The 17,890-nt window shown below is 41.4% G+C and overlaps 1 protein-coding gene across 2 annotated transcripts in view; it reads left to right on the top strand.

The window, feature by feature from the left end:
- The window catches only part of zeb1b (zinc finger E-box binding homeobox 1b), a 189,191-nt gene that overhangs the window by 101,121 nt on the left and 70,180 nt on the right, over positions 1 to 17,890 (top strand). For both annotated transcript variants that reach the window (XM_041183709.1, XM_041183710.1), the window contains exon 3: positions 17,597 to 17,659. In XM_041183709.1, coding sequence (XP_041039643.1) covers positions 17,597 to 17,659 — 63 coding nt within the window. The remainder of the gene's footprint in view (positions 1 to 17,596; positions 17,660 to 17,890) is intronic.

Raw genomic sequence — 17,890 nt, 5'->3', positions numbered from 1 at the left:
CTCTGCCACTGGCAAAATTCCAGCAAGGCCACAAAATTGCCCATAATTGGGTCTTTAATGATGTTAATTGGCTGGCCACCCACCTCTGGAGCAGGCAACTGATCCTAATCTCAGCTTGCCCCTTGGAATGTTGCCCAGCAGTGGAAATGTATTGGGGAGCCATCCTGGCACAGCTCTTCCCAATTTTTCCAGCCCCCCCTTGCCTCCAAGGGCTAAATTTTCCTGGCCACACTGTGTTCATTACTGATTGGATTGAGATTGGCATCCAAGTTGAACACAGTCAGTCTACATACCTACTCACATCACTCATTTTTTCTTACCCCAACTGCACTCTAGCACACAAAAACATATCCATTTTTCTATGTTAATTGTGGAAGTGTGCTCAAAGACCAACATGACCAATCTTCTAATAGATCACATTTCACTTGAACCAATTTCATTTTAACCAATTTCATTTTTAAAGATTGCTTTCTCTGTAAAACAGAAAAAGCAATTTCATTTTGTGCTATAGTAAAACAATGCTTATAGTGATTATCATGAATGCTAGCTACTTAAGTGATCTTGTCATTTCCAGACCATTGCATTTTTTTCAGTCATTCATTTTGCAGCCAATCCTCCTGATGTAAGCACTTAGCAGGGTGTTAATGGTACATTCCTGCTCAATTATTGTCTTTCTGTTTTACCTTTTCCTTATCATTTGTTTCCTTTTATTTCATTGTATTTAATTCCTTTCCACCCATGCAGACTAATTAGCCAACTGCATTGTGCTTCATCATATATGACAAGATTTCAGTGATTTCACACTAGAGGTGCATGCCAACAGTGCAGCAAAAGGAGCATAATTTATATAGACTGTTCTATCTGGATGCTTCAATGTTTATCGGCAGACATCCATCACACCATCCTGACTTGGAACTATATCGCCATTTCTTCACTCTCACGACTAGTTCAAAATCCTGGAACTGTCTCCTGTGGGTGTAACTAGACCAGATAGACTGCAGTGGTTTAGGAAGGTGGCCCACCACCATCTTCTCAAGGGCAATTAAGGATGTGCAAGAAAGGCTGGCCTAGCCAATTTGCTCACGTCCCAGGAATAAATGAAAAATAAACTTATGGCAAGTGCAATTTAAGGCAGATAAATATTAAGTGATGCATTTTGGGTGAAATAACATGGAGTGTCAGTATAATCTAAATGGTACTGCTAAGCAAGATGCAAAAGCAGAGGGACCTACAGTGCATATTCAGAAATCTTTGAATGTGGAAGAGTAAATTGCAAGGCAGTTAAAGCATTAGTTTGACTTGACTTTATAAATAGGGGCATTGAATACAAAAACAAAGAAGTTATGCTGAATTGTTATAAATTAGTGCTGGGTCTCTATAGGAGTATTGTACACAATTCTGGGCACTACACTTGTGAAACAATGTCAAGACATTGGCAAGGCTGTGGAAAAGATTTATTAATATGATACCAGGGATGAAGAACTTCAGTTATGTGGAGAGAGTAGAGAAGCTGGGATGGTTCTCATTTGAGTGGTAAAGTTTATGGACAGATGTAATAATGATGTTTGTAATTGCAAGGATTTTTCTAGAGCAAGTGGGGGGGATGCTATTTCTTTTGGCAAGTAGTTGATAACCAGAGGCCACAGATTTAAAATAACAGACAAAAGGACTAGGGGGGGAAAATTGGATCTTTTTCATAAGAGGTTTGTTAATATCCGGAATGGATTACTTGCTGTCCCTCCCACTTGCCGCTTCCCTCTCCAGCTCACCTCTTCCCCCTCCCAAATCTTCCTGGCAAGAGGGAGGAAGGGAGCGAGTGGAGTTGAGGGACCTGGGTGGGGAGGGAGGTGGTGAGCAGGAGAGGCCACTCCAAAATGGCGCTGATCGGGACATGTGACACTACGAGGCCCCCAGTGTGAGATGACATTAAAATGAAAACTCGACACTGCATATTGGCCCCATCATCTCCAAAACATTAAAATGGGGCAAAAATAAAAAAAAAACTGCGAATGCTGGAAATCCAAAACAAAAACAGAATTACCTGGAAAAACTCAGCAGGTCTGGCAGCATTGGCGGAGAAGAAAAGAGTTGACGTTTCAAGTCCTCATGACCTTTCCACAGAACTGAGCGAATATAAGGAGAGGGGTGAAATATAAGCTGGTTTAAGGTGGGGGGGTGGGGTGGTGTGGTTGTAGGGACAAGCAAGCAGTGATAGGAGCAGATAATCAAAAGATGTCACAGACCAAACACCAGGAGAGAAATGGAAAGCAGTGAAGGTGAACAAGGCAAAAGACAGATACGGAAATCTTGTCGCAGAGAGAAACAAAACTCCTTCAAGGTAGGCATTTCTTGAAGAGGAGTGGCAGTCAATTAAACACAGAGATAAAAACAAAAAACTGCGGATGCTGGAAATCCAAAACAAAAACAGAATTACCTAGAAAAACTCAGCAGGTCTGACAGCATCGGAACTCGAAACGTCAACTCTTTTCTTCTCCGCCGATGCTGCCAAACCTGCTGAGTTTTTCCAGGTAATTCTGTTTCTGTTTTTGTTATGAAAACTATACTTACCTCAAAGTTGAGAATGGAGGTTGTGAACATCACCTCCTGACAGGCCTCGGAACTTTTACACATGCACACACTGGGAGTGGGCTGCACGTGGGCGGATTAGCATTTTAACATTCTTTGGGCCCAGTGCACCTGTGCAAGAAGAAAAAAACGGAGTGAAAACCCAGGTCAGGTGACTGAGAGCGGAGCACCGTCGAGTCCATAAGACATAAGAGTCCCAGAGAGGGGACAGGAAAAGGCCTGAGTTCAGTTGAAAAGAGAAGCAGATAAATGGGCTCAAAAAAGGAAATCTGCTCTGGGTAGCAGGGCTCGAGCATCCCTGATAATCGAAGAGAGCTCGCAAGAAGACCTGAAGATCCAAGAAGACAGCTGAAGTTTGGTGACTCTGTTGCAGGTCGTTAGGGTAAAGGTACCCCTTGGGAGCTGTAGTTTTCTGCTTGACGGGGCTGAAGTTGTGTTTGTGATTTGGTGCTTGAGTGCATATTTGAGAATCAAGGGGATGGAATTCCGGGAGATGAGATTGAAACCCTGTAAGATGGGCCATTGTTGACATCATCCGAGTTGGAGCAATGTTTGGAGAGAATTCCCAGGTTAGAACTTTGAAGGTGAAGTCTGGAATCCATTGTGAGTGTTTCAGTGAGATTGGTTGACTGTGTTTACTGATACCTGGGTGGATTGTTCAGAAATCTGTGGACTCTGTCTTGGTTGCATCTGTCATTTACCGTGCAATGTGGTATGTTCAACCACAGGTCACCTGTTAACTTGCATACACCTCATATTGAGCCTGAATGTTAGTGTAATATAGATATTGTAAATTGTTTTATCTCTCTCTGATCTTGTATATTAAAGTTTACTTTTGTTCAAAACCTGTAGAATCTTTTGGCTTTATTCACTAAGCGTATTGAGTCTCAAAAACGTTTTGTCTACTTTAAACAAAATGTTATTGTTCCTGTTGGGATCTTACCAAAAATTTGGGAATCTGACCAAGGATCATAATGCTATAAAATACAGGTATGTTGGTTTGGAAATTCAAAGAGTAGAGTTGGATAGATCATACAAGCAGCGTAAGTTGTGGAATTGGAAGATTGAAACTGAGCCACTCAATGCTATCACTTACAAGGGAATGCAGTTACCGCATTACAGTTTATCTCCCGAGTGCAGCCAGAGCCAAGTTTATGGCACCATGACTGGCTCAGTTGTATAGGGAGGCATGAAGAATGCTGTAAGAGTAATAGCGATAGGTGATTCGATGGTTAGGGCAACAGCTGCTTGTGGACACAGTCGTGAACCAAGATGGTATATTTCCTAAACAAAAACAAAATTACCTGGAAAAACTCAGCAGGTCTGGCAGCTTCGGCGGAGAAGAAAAGAGTTGACATTTCGAGTCCTCATGACCCTCCTGTTCTGTCGAAGGGTCATGAGGACTCAAAACATCAACTCTTTTCTTCTCCGCCGATGCTGCCAGACCTGCTGAGTTTTTCCAGGTAATTCTGTTTTTGTTTTGGATTTCCAGCATCCGCAGTTTTTTGTTTTTTGCTTTTATCTTATGGTATATTTCCTCCCTAGTGGCACGGTCAAGGATGTTGCTGAATGGTTGCAGAGCACTCCGACGGAGGAGGGTGAACAGCCAGTAGTTGTGATCCACATCAGTACCAACGACATAGGTAGAAAGAGGGAGCTAGAAAGAGGGATGTGGGCCTGCAGTCAGAATTTAGGGAGCTAGGTAGGAAATTAGCAAGCGGAACCTCAAAAGCCGTAATCTCTAATACCTCCGGTACCACATGCAAGTGACTACAGAAATAGGACGAAGTAGATGAGTGTGTGGAAAGATGGTGCAAGAGTGAGGGCTTTAGATTCTTGGGACATTGGGGCCAGCAATTTTAAGCAAATTGGACAAATTTTTTAGATTGATGAATGTAAATGAGGGTACAACAGCATATACGAAATAAAGGAATCTACTGAAGAAGAAATGGATGCATATGGAAACTAATATCTAAGATTTGAAGATCCTATGGCTTCTTTCCTTGGGCAGTAAATATATATGATTTTTTTTCAAGATCCAAGTATTGAACGTTTTCAAGAATCCTTGAATGCCAAGAAGTTTGACTTCAGATTTGCTCTCAAACTAAGATTAAAATTCCATAATTAATATTGTGTAATGAATTCTGGAGAAACTGGCATTTTGTTTTGGTTAGACAAATAGTTTTATACAACGTAAAGATTTATTATTTTAAGTCTTGACACTGTAAAGTGAATTATTTCTCCAAGTAAATGGAACTGAATTTATATATAAATTTTTTCTTTTTCCCACCCCTTTATTATTATTTTTAATATTTATTCCCATCCATTGTTTTATCGCCACCTTTTAGCCTATCTCGATCCTTTTTCTTCGCCCCCCCCCCCACTAGGGCCATCTGTCACTTGTTCATCCTGCTTTCTACCCTTTAATGTCACCATTAGCACATCCTTTAGCTAATATCACCACTGTCAACACCCCTTTGTCCTTTTGTTTATGACATCGTTGGCAATCTCTCCTTTGCCTCCACCTATTACTGGCCCTCTATCCAGCTCCACCTGTTTTCCCTCCCGCTCTTTCTTTCTCTCCACCCCCCCCCCCACCCCCCCCCAGCCATTAACAGCTTACATTTCACCACATTTCTATTTCTTTTTAGTCTTGATGAAGAGTTAAAAGGACTCGAAACGTTAACTCTGTCTTCCTCTCCACAGATGCTGTCAGACCTGAGTTTTTCCAGCTATTTTTGTTTTTGTTTCAGATTTCCAGCATCCACAGTATTTTGCTTTTATTTTTGATTTAATTTATAGTTATATTCAATGTTTATATTGAATTCTACAGAGAGCTGGCATAGATTTGATGGGCCGAATGGCCACCTCCTGTGCATAAGGACTCTGCGGGAGATGGGACCTGTACCAGCTGGAAGAATTGCACCTAAATAGAGTTGGGACTGAGTGCCTTGCAGGGCGATTTGCTAGTGCTGTTGGGGAAGGTTTCAATTAATTTGACAGGAACTTGGGAACCAGGAGGTCATTTCAGAGAGGAACACCAAGATGTACAGAATGCTGGGAGAGAGAGATAGCACTAGAATAGGAAAAACTAAGTTATTAAGTAGGCTCAGAGGAAGGGGTGGAGGACATGATGAAGTCTACATTAGGGTTCCTGTGCATGTATGTGAATGCATGGAGTGTGGTAAATATGGAGAGATGGTGGCGTTGGATCCCAGGAATGAAAGGCTTAACATATGAGGAACGTTTGAGGACTCTGGGCCTATACTCAATGGAGTTTAGAAGGATGAGGGGGGATCTGATTGAAATTTAGAGAATACCGAAAGGCCTGGATAGAGTGGGGTGGGGAAGATGTTTCCATTAGTAGGATAGACTAGGACCCGAGTAAAGGGAAGACCTTTTAGAACAGAGATGAGGAGAAACTTCTTTAGCCAGAGAATGGTGAATCTATGGAATTCATTGCCACAAAAGGCTGCGGAGGCCAGGTCATTGAGTGTATTTAAGACTGAGATAGATAGGTTCTTGATTGGTAAGGGGATCAAAGGTTACGGGGCGAAGGCAGGAGAATGGGGTTGAGAAATTTACCAGCCATGATTGAATGGCGGAGCAGACTCGATGGGCCGAATGGCCTAATTTCTGCTCCTTGTTCTTATGGTAATGTAACTGGACTAGTAATCCAGGGGTCCAAGCTAATGTTCTGGAACATGAGTTTAAATTTCACCACAGCAGCTGGTAGATTTATCGTTTTAATCAATTGAATTAATTATTTCAATCTAGAATTGACAAGTCATCTTAGTTTCTATATGTATATATATGTATATGTATATGTGTGTATATATATATATGTATATATACAACTGATTCACTGATATCCTGTATGTAAGGAAGGCAGATTTCCTTCCCTAGTCTGTCCTACATGTCACTGAAAATTCACAGCAATGTGGTTGATTCTTGACTGCGCACTGAATGACCTAACAAGTCACTCAGTTGTACCAAACCACTACAGAAAAGTCAAAGTAATAAAACCAGACAGACCACCTAGCATTGACTTAAGTACTGGAAATGATAACGGCACACTTGGGTCTGTCGACCCTGTAATGTCTGTCTTAGTAACATGTGGATAGCTGGCCCACAGAGACAAGTAAAGCAACAGCCTGATATAGCCAGATTCACCAAACCATACTTTTACATCTCCCATCACTTTCTCTGGGTCTGTCCTGTGCCACCAGAGGTATAAGTTGGGTGGGGTCTGCTATGGGAGTCCTCTTCATTGACTCCGGACACTGAAGTTTCATGGAATCAAGTAAAACATGGAAAAGGAAACCTCTGATTATCACCTCCTGCCATCCCCCAGCTGATGAATCTGTACACCCCCATGTTGAACACCACCTAGAAGCATGTTGAATGCACTCTGGGTGGAGGAAGTTCAATGTCCATCCCCCAAGAGTGTCTCAGTAGAACCAGTACTAACTGAGCTAGCCAAGTCCTGAAGAACCTAGCTGCCAGTCTGGGCCTACAGGTGGTGAGGGAACAAACGAAAGGGAAAAACCTACTTTTCAACTTTATTCATGGAATGTGGGCATCGCTGGCTAGGCCAGCATTTATTGCCCATCCTGAATTGCCCTTGTTCAGAGGCCATTTAAGAGTCAACCACTTGGCTGTGGGTTTGGAGTCACATGTAGGCCAGACCAGGTAAGAATGGCAGATTTCCTTTCCCTAAGGAAAGGACGTTAGACATCAAATAGCTTTTTACAACAATCGACAATGGTTCCATGGTCATCATTAGATTTTAATTCCAGATTTTTATTGAATTCAAATTCTACCATCTGCCATGGTGGGATTTGAACCTGGGTCTTCAGAGCATTACCCTGGGTCTCTGGATTACTGGTCCACTACACCATTGCTTCCCCTTGGACCTTGTCCTCGCCTATCTACCTGTTGCAGATGTATCTGTCTATTACAGTATAGGTAGGACCAACCACCGCACAGTTGTTGCAAAGGTGTCCTGTTTTCATGAGCATATCACCATCCATCGTGTTGTGTGGCACTACCACCATGCTCAATGGGATAGCTTCAGAATAGATCTGGCAGCTCAAAATAGGACATCAATGGGGCACTGGACCATCAGCAGCAGAATTGAACTCAATCACAATCTGTAACCTCACGGCCTGTCATTGCCTTCCCTTCACCTTTGAACCAGCGGAGATCCCTTGGCTTGATCATATGAGTGCAAGCGGGCATGCCAGGAGCAGAACCAGCCATACCTAAAAATGGCGGGTCAACCTGGTGAAGCTTCAGCACAGGACTACTTGCATGCCACAATAGCTGAAGTGGCATGTGATAGAGCTAAGCAATCCCATGAGCAACGGAGTGTGTCAAGCAGCGCACTTATAGCAATAAAAACAAAAAACTGCGGATGCTGGAAATCCAAAACAAAAACAATTACCTGGGGAAAATCTCAGCAGGTCTGGCAGCATTGGCGGAGAAGAAAAGAGTTGACGTTTTGAGTCCTCATGACCCTTCAACTCCACTCATAGCAATAATCTGATCACTGTTGCTCAGCTTGGGTTCTGCCAGAGCCACTATTCTCCTGACCACAATACAGCTTTGGTTCAAACATGGTCAAAAGAGCTAAACTCAGGAGGTGCGATGAGAGCATGTGTCTTTGACGTGAATGCAGCATTTGACCAACTGTGGTATCAAGGAACCCTGGCAAAATTGAAGTCCATAGGAATTGAGGGGGTGGGTGTGGTGGAAACTCTGCACTGGTTGGAGCCATATCTCGCACAAAGGAAGATAGTTGTGGTTGTTGGAGGTCAGTCACTTCAGTCCCAGGGCATCACTGCAGGAATTCCTCAGTGTAGTGCCCCAAACATCTTCAGCTGCTTCAGTGACCTTCCTTCCATCATAAGATCAGAAGTGGGGCTGTCCGGACGTTCAGTACAATTTGCAACTTGATACTGAAGCAGTCTGTGTCCATATGCAGTAAGATGTGGACAGTATTTAGGCTTGCGCTGGTAAGTGGCAAGTAACATAGGTGCCATAAGTGTCAGTCAATTACATTTTCCAACCAGAGAACCTAACCATCCCACATTTGGCACTCGATGCCATTGCAATCACTGAATCCTCCACTGTCAGCACCTGGGTCGGTTACCATTGACCAGAAATTGACCTGGACCAGCCATATACAGTAGCTACAAGAGCAGGTCAAAGGCTGGGAATTCTGCAGCAAGTAACTCACCACTGGAGTCCCAGAAACCTGTCCGCCATCTACAAGGCACAAGTCAGGAATGTGATGAAATACTGTCCACTTGTCTGCAGGAGTGCAGCTCAACAATGCTCAAGAAGCTTGACACCGTCCTGCACAAAGCAGCTTGCTTGATCGGCACCCCATCCACCACCTTTAAACATTTGCTCTCTCCACCACCAATGAACAGTGGAAGGCTCCTTTGACAGCACCTTCCAAACCCATGACCTCTGCTACCTTGAAGGTCAAGGCCAGCATACAGATGGGAACACTAAGTTTTCCTTGAAACTATATATCACCATACCTTCACTGACCTGGAATTCCCACACTCTGTGAGCACCTGCACCAGTTAGGCTGCAGCAGTTCAAGGTGTCCAAAAATGCAATTCATACATAGAAATGGCAGGCATGGCTAAGGTATTAAATGAATATTTTGCATCTGTTTTATCAAAGAAGAAGAAACTGCACACTTTTATTAGGTTTGAAATTGATACCGTGGTATTGGATAGGTTGTCTAAAACTAAAGTGGATAAAGCCCCAAGGCCAGATGAGATGCATCCAAGGATACGGAGGGAAGTGAGAATGGAAATTGTGGAGGCAGTGGCCATAATTTTCCAATGTCCTTTAGACTCTGGTAGTGCCAGAGGACTGGAGAAGTGCAAATGTTACACCCTTGTTTAAAAAAAGCATGTGACGATAAGCCCAGCACCTACCTGTCTGTCAGTTTAACCTTGGTGGTGGCAAAGTTCTAGAAACAATAATTTAGGTCAAAATTTATAGTCACTTGGGCAAATGCCATCTTTTTAAGGAAAGCAAGCATGGATTTGTTGAAGGATAACATGCTGGAGTTTTTTTTTGAAAAGTAATAGAGAGGGTTGCCCACGGCGATACTTTTGATTTGATGTCCATGGACTTCCAAAAGGCAATTGATAAAGTGACACATAACAGACTTGAACAAAGGAATGAAATTGACAGTAGCAACATGGGCATGAGATTTGTTGAGTGACAGGGAAACAGCAGTGGTTAGTGTTTTTCTGACTGGAGGAAGGTTTGTCATGGAGTTCCCCAGTGGTCGATGTTCGTGCTCCTGCTTTTCCTGATTTATATAAATGACTTAGACCTTGGTGTACAAGGCATAATTTTCAAAATTTGCAGACATTGCAAGACTTGAAGTGCTGTGAACTATGAGGAAGATAGTGTAGAACTTCAAAAGGACATAGACCAGTTGATGGAATAGTTGCATGAAAGGATAATGAAATTTAATGCAGTTAAGTGATTTTATTTTGGTAGAAAGAATGGAGCGCGACAGCATAAAATAAAGGATACAACTCTAAAGTGGATGCAAGAGCTCTCAGTTTAATGAAATAATTGAAGGTAGCAGGACAGGTTGAGAGTGTGGTTAATAAAACATGCAATATCGTAGGCTTTATGAATATGGATATAAGAGTACAAAAGCAAGAAAGTTATATTAAACTGTATAAAACACTGGTTTGGCCGTGGCTGGCATATTACGTTTAGTTCTGGGCCCCACACTTTAGGAAGGATGGGAAGGCATTACAGAGTGTGCAGAAAGGATTGATGAGAATAGTTCCAGGGGTGAGGAACTTCAGTTATGAAGATAGGTTGGAGAAGTTAGGACTGTTTTTCCCAGAGAAATGAAACTTGAGAGGAGATTTCATGAGAAGTATTCAAAATTATGAGGGGTCTGGGCAGACTAGATAGGGAGAAGTTTTTCCCATTTTTTTTTGTTTTTTTATTTATTCACGGGATGTGGGCTTTGGCTGGGCCAGCATTTATTGCCCATCCCTAGTTGCCCTTGAGAAGGTGGTGGTGAGCTGCCTTCTTGAACCTCTGCAGTCCGTGTGGTGTAGGTACACCTGCAGTGCTTTTAGGAAGGGAGTTCCAGGATTTTGACCCAGAGACAGTGAAGGAATGGCGATATATTTCCAAGTCAGGATGGTGAGTGACGTGGAGGGGAACTTCCAGGTGCTCCTTCTAGATGTTAGTGGTTGTAGGTTTGGAAGGTGCTATTGAAGGAGACTTGGTGAATTCCTGCAGTGCATCTTTTTGATGGTACATGCTGCTACTGTGTCTGAGGTGGAAGAAGTGAATGTTTGTGGATGGGGTGCCAATCAAATGGGCTGCTTTCTCCTGGATGGTGCCAAGATCCTTGAGTGTTGTGGGAGCTGCACTCATCCGGGCAAGTGGGGAGTATTCCATCATACTCCTGACTTGTGCCTTGTAGATGGTAGACAGGTTTTGCGGAGTCAGGAAGTGAGTTATTCGCCGCACGATTCCTAGCCTCTGACATCCTCTTGTAGCTGCAGCATTTATATAGCTAGCCCAGTTCAGTCTCTGGTCAATGGTAACCCCCAGGATGTTGTTAGTGGGGGATTCAGTGATGCCATTGAGCATCACGGGGTGATGGTTGGATTCTCTCTTGTTGGAGATGGTCATTGCTTGACACTTCTGTGGCGTGAATGCTACTTGCCACTTGTCAGCCCAGACCTGGATATTGTCCAGGTTTTGCTGCATTTGGACATGGAATGCTTCAGTATCTGAGGATTCGCAAATGGTGCTGAACATTGAGCAATCATCAGCGAACATCCCCACCTCTGATCTTATGATGGAAGGAAAGTTATTGATGAAACAGCTGAAACTGGTTGGACTGAGGACACTACCCTGAGGAACTCCTGCATTGATGTCCTGGAGCTGAGATGACTGACATCCAGCAAGCAAACCATCTTCCTTTGTGCTGGTATATGGAGTCATACCTAGCACAAAGGAAGATGGTTGTGGTTGTTGGAGGTCAGTTATCTCCGCTTCAGGACATCAATGCAGGAGTTACTCAGGGTAGTGTCCTCGGCCCAATCATCTTCAGTTGCTTCATCAATGACCTTCCTTCCATCATAATTAGAAGCGTGTTGGATGAACTGCTGGAGAAATTATTCATTCGGTATTGAAATGATGGGTGACGGCATCCCATCAACAAAACTGCTCTATATGCATTGGTGTCACAACACCAACCCAGTGCTCTCAGACCCCAAGATTTCTTTCCGCTGCTTTCACATTCTCAACAGACCACTCCAATATTTCAAATACTGGAATCCATCTCCCATCATTTCAATACCGAATGGATTATTTCACCAGCAGTTAACCTTCTATCCTCCTTCTACTCCTCCCACTCCTCCTGCATCTTAAAACCATTGTAACCTGAAGTATTTTCTGCTATCTTCCTTTGGATTCTGAAAGATAAAATAAAAAATAAAAAACTGAAATAATGCATATCCAAACTAAATAATAATCCAGGCCACTGGTATGACTAATTTGTTTGAAAAAATGCCATTTTAATTACACTTGATTAGTACAGCGACATGAAATAGCACACACACTCAACTGAGTTCCTAAAACCAAATGAGATTCACCAGTTCGCTGTGTGAAAGAGATCTATTAAAGGATTAGTTTGGAATACTTTCTTCTTGCAGTTAAATTGATTGCATTGAAAATTAAATATTTTAAATAATAGTTAGAGATCATATCTGAGCTTTGTCCTGTCAGATGCTATTTATCCTCTGTTATTCCTCCTTGTGCAATCAAAAAATAAAACTTGAGAAATTTATGCAGTTAACCAATGCCTCTACGTCTTTATCCATGAATATTTGATCCATAAAACTATCTCCAATCTGTCTTAGGTTCATTGAATTCAGCCGTGCTGGAAATGTATGTGAGGATGGGTTACATTTTTTTTCTGGGACCTCAACTGTTGACAATTTATGTAAATGACTTGATTGAAGGGATGGTTGCCAAATTTACTGATGACGTAAAGATAGGTAGGAAAGTAAATTGTGAATAAGGAGACTACAAAAAGATATTGCTAGGTTAAGTGAATGGGCAAAGACCTGGCAAATGGAGTTTCATGTGGAGAAAATGTGAAATTGTCCATTTTGGCAGGTAGAATTAAAAACAAACATATTATCTAAATGGTGAGAGATTGCAGAGCTCTGAGGTGCATGAATCACAAAAGGCTAGTGTGCAAGTACAGCAAGTAATCAGAAAAGCTAATAGAATGTTATAATTTATTGAGGGGAATTGAATACAAAAGCAGGGAGGTTATGCTTCAGTTGTATAGAGCACTAATGAGACCACACTTGGAGTACTGTGTACAGCATTGGTCACCTTATTTAAAGAAGGATGTAAATACATTGGAAGCGGTTCAGAGCAGGTTTACCAGGCTGATAAATGATAGGTTGTCTTGAGGAAAGACTGGACAGACTAGGCTCGTATTGCTGGAGTTTAGAAGAGTAAGGGATGACTTGATTGAAACATAGAAGATCCTGAGGGGTTTTGAAAGGGTGGATGTGGAAAAATCTGGAACTAGGGATCACTGTTTAAAAATGAGTAGCCCCTTTAAAATGGAGATGAGACAAAACTTTTTCTGAGGGTCGAGAGTCTTTTTGGAACTCTGCTTCCACCACCTTTTCAGGAAGAGAGAGTCTTTGAATATTTTTAAGGCAGAAGTGGATAGATTCTTGGTAAGCAAGGGAGTGATACATATCAGCAGTAGGTGGGATATAGATTTCAGGTTACTACCAGATTGGCAATATAATTAAATGGTGCAGTAGGCACGAGGGGCTGAATGTATGTCCCTCCTTTGTTTTCTTTACCCCCTCCATCATTCCCCAAATACCTTGGGCTCCTTAAACTGAAGTTTAACAGCTTCAAACATTTACTACTGAGATGTTGTGAAGAAAAATCTAATTGAGCAGTGGTTTGAAGGGTAATGAGCACCTGTGGAAACATACTTCAGAAAGAAGTTGAACTGCTCAGGAGAAAAGAGGGGAAAAAATTGATGAAATCCGTGAAGGACCCAATAAAATTGCTTTGTGCTTAACTGGACTGCGCTTTTGTCATTTTGTCATATTTAGTCTGCCTGCGATGTTGGGTGTGGTGTGCACATGTTTGATTCTGTAACCTAGCAACTATCTTGTAGTTTGACAAAATCAAATAAAATTCACAAATATATTGGTTCCACAGGCATATATCCTCTGGTGTCCCCAAGGATCAGTCCTTGGTCCCCTCTTATTTCTCATTTACATGCAGGTTCTTAGTGATATCATCTGATGGCACAGTGTTATTTTTCACGTATATGCTAATAACACCGAGCTCTGTCTCATCATCACCTCTCTCGATTTCTCCACTGTTGCTAAATTAACACGCTGCTCATCTGATATCCAGTACTGGATGAGCAGATATTTCCTCCAAATAAATATTGGGAAGACTGAAGCTATTTTTTAGGTCCCTGCACAAAGCTCTGTTCCCTAACTACAGATTCCGTCCCTGTTCCTGGCAACAATCTGAAATTAAACCAGTCTGTTCACAACCTTGGTGTCACATTTGATCCTGAGATGAGCTTCTGACTTCTCAAGACCACCTGTTTCCATCTCCATCAACATCTCTCGATTTCACCCTGTCTCAGCCCAGTCGCTGCTGAAACCCTATCCCGTGCCTTTGTTACCTCAAGATTGACTATTACACTGCACTCTTGGCTGGACCCCAACTTCTGTATTCTATAAACTTGATGCCATCCAAAACTTAGTGCGAGTTAAGACACAGGAGCGAGGTCCCATTCCCCTATAACCCCTTTGTTCGCTGACCTAGATTGGCTCCTGGTCAAGCAGCATTTTGATTTTAAAAAATCTCATGCCTTGTTTTCAAATCCCTGCATGGCCTTGTCCCTCCCTATCTTTGTAATCTCCTCCAACTCCACAATCCTCTAAAATATCTGTGCTCCTCTAATTTTAACCTCCTGTGCATTCAGTTGCCTCAGCCCCAAGCTCTGGAATTTATTCCCTAGACTTTGCTGCCCCTCTACCTTTTCTCCTTTAAGACGCTCTTAGAATCTTCTTTGACCAAGCTTTTTCATCTGACCTGATAGCTCCTTTGTGGCTCTGTGTCATATTTTGTTTTATAATGCTCCTTTAAAGCCTTGGGGTGTTTCATTACGTTAAAGGCGTTGTATAAGTATAAATTGTTTTTCGCAATCCTTCTTTTGCAGCTCAGACTTGGTACCAATTCTTGCAATTCCAGATTATTTCAGCTTTTTCTTGTTGGGTGGCATAAGGAATGTAGCTTTAAAACATCAATAAGGCCACATGCCTCATGAAGTTCAACCCGATGATGCCTTCTGGCAGCACGCGAACAAGGAGCAGGAATAGGCCATTGGTCTCTCGAGCTTGCTCTATCATTTAATAATATCATGGCTGATCTATCTGATAGTAACCTGAAACCTGCATCCCACCTACCCCTGATAACCTATCACCTCTTGGCTTACCAAGAATCTATCCACCTCTGCCTTAAAAAAATATTCAAAGACTCTGCTTCCACCATCTTTTCAGGAAGAGAGTTCCAAAGACACTCAACCCTCTGAGTGAAAAAGTTTTGCCTCATCTCTGTCTTAAATGGGCAACCCCTTATTTGTAAACAGTGACCCCTAGTTCTAGATTTTTCCACAAGGGGAAACATCCTCTCCATATCCAGACGTGTAGGATGTTACAGAAGTGCCCATGAGCAAACCATAAGTCTAATGCTTATCCCAACAACCCTGCCCTGTGCAGTTACATCTGCATTTCCCGTTGGTAGGCTAGGATAAAGGTTCTGTACAATCATTCCATCTCTAAAGTTCTAAAGACTGGAGAACCACAATGGGGAAATTCTGTGGCTTATTTTTCTTGTATAAGCTTGAGTTGATACAGAATAGCTGTTGGAATCCTCCTGGAAATATGGAGGTCTGCCCCTAAAGTAATAGCATGTTCTGCTTGGACAAAATTCTGTGCAAGACTGAAAGCCTAGCCACATCTCACTGCTCTAGAGGGTGCTGTTTGCCAAAAAGGAGCTCATCTTTGTAATATTGAGTCAAAGATAATAGGAACACGTTCTTTGATCAGGCTGCACCTATTTGTAAAGCATTGACTTAAAAGTACTTTGCATTAAGCATTATGACATTTTGTTAGTGACCACTATTAACCTATTAGGGCTTTAAATGTTGATTGTAAACTAGTTATGCCAATAAATTGAAACATTTCCATGCCATTCTTCCATAATAGACACTCTCTATTTGTTTCTGTAACACAAGTTGAGTCATTCTTGAAGTTACCTGGCATGAATATAGTTCACACACCAATGAAAGAAGTGTTATTTTTAATGACACATGTGGAAACTTTGTGGGAGGCATAAAAGGCACTTGCATGGCATTTCACTGTTGCATTTCAGTTAAGCTGGCACAGTAAATATGGCCACTGCTGTGTCTTCAGAAATTCCAAGAACTTAAATTTTTGGCACTTTGAGAAATGACTCTTAACTATAATGTTGCAAAGCGTGTGGAACAAAAAAGAGCATATTCAAAATCTATTCTGAAATGTTGCCATTGGCCTCAAAATAAATCATGTTTTGATTCATGTTCTAACATACTGGAAACTATGTGCATCTTTTTTCTTTTTTTTTTCCAATTGATTTGGATGCAATTGACTCGGTACTGTGGTAGTTATATTACTGGACTTGTGATTCCGAATCTGGAGAATGATTATTTAAAGCCCACCATGGTGGCTTGAAAACTTGAACTTTTTAAAAAACTGGAAATGAAGGCTGTATAATTAGTAAAATTAACCGTGAAGCTGTCTGATCGTCATAATGGGATTGTTCTTTGTACTCTAATGTAAGCCATTTATGCATAACAAATTACTATAAAGAATATGGACTGCAGTAGTTTGATAAGGCCCAGACTCACCATAAGGGCAACAAAGGGAATAATATCCTGAGAACATTTGGGAAAAAAAAAATCCAGTCAATAATTATTGAGAAAATAAGATAATTTAGTCTTAAAGCAGAAGGCTTACAGTTAATAATCTCAAAACAAACTTCCTTTAGCTTGAACTCATTGCTGTCTTTCATGCTTTCACCTTAAAGGCATAAAAGAAGGAAGCAGCTGGAGTGAAATGGTTTCAGATGAGCCTACCTCAGGAAGCGGGTTTCCGGGTTATGTCATTGTCATCTTAGTCTAATGTTATAAAGATTACAAAATAGCTACGTATCTCTGCATACTTTCACTTAAGTTCCTTGTGCTTGAAATGCTTTACAGCTGCATTTATCTCATGGGTTTTGCACCAGAGAAAAAGAACCCTATTTTACATCTATAAAGACTTAAAAAATATAAACATAAAAAAATTCAAATGATGCATTAGTTTGTAATTATGGTAGTAACAAAATATATTGTTTACCTAAACTGTTCAAACCGATTTCAAGCATTTTTGATGTTAACTGATTGCATTAGCCATTGCTCATCCAGGTTGCAGTGTAATTGTATAAAGCTGTTTTCACCCCTTCTCCCAGACTAATCCGTGTGTTGTGTAATTTTCCCTATCTCAATTAAGCATAGCAGTGTGGGAGTTTAATTTGTAGATCTTACTGCCTGGCACATTGTTTTGTCAGTGCTCCACTGTGCTACTTTGACTTGGTGATCATCACTATTTAGAATTTTAATACTCTGATCTTAAAATCTAATGCAGTTGAATATTTGCGCTATACCAGTGCATTGTAAGTATAAGGAACACAGTGGAATAGATGGTAGTTTTGATGCGGTGTCCAGGAAGCTGGTTGGAAATGTATGCATTTCATCTTGGCTTTGCATGTTTATCAGGATGCAGAAAGATACACTGTTTTAATCATAATTATATTTAGAGTTTGAGATTAATACTTTTTTACGTTTTAGGAAAGGAAAAAAATGCAGACAACCTGGGGCCTGAAGCTCAGACACGCAGTGATGGTTGCACAGGTACAGACTAAGTCTTTACATTGGAGAAATAATCAATCTCATCTGTACACTGCAGTTAATTATCTTTCTTGCAGTTCAGCACTTGTCAGATAACTAGGGGTGGAAGAAAGGAAAGGATAACCAATATAGACCAAAGATTAATTGATTAAAACTAATAGTGATGAATATTTTGGATTTTTTTATTTTGGATTGATAAATTAAAGCAATGTTGCATTAATTAGTCATCTAATT

Source organism: Carcharodon carcharias, chromosome 3, assembly GCF_017639515.1.
Source record: "Carcharodon carcharias isolate sCarCar2 chromosome 3, sCarCar2.pri, whole genome shotgun sequence".
NCBI lineage: Eukaryota > Metazoa > Chordata > Chondrichthyes > Lamniformes > Lamnidae > Carcharodon > Carcharodon carcharias.
Note: the sequence above shows the minus strand (reverse complement) of the source record. Positions and strands in the feature narration are given on the sequence as shown.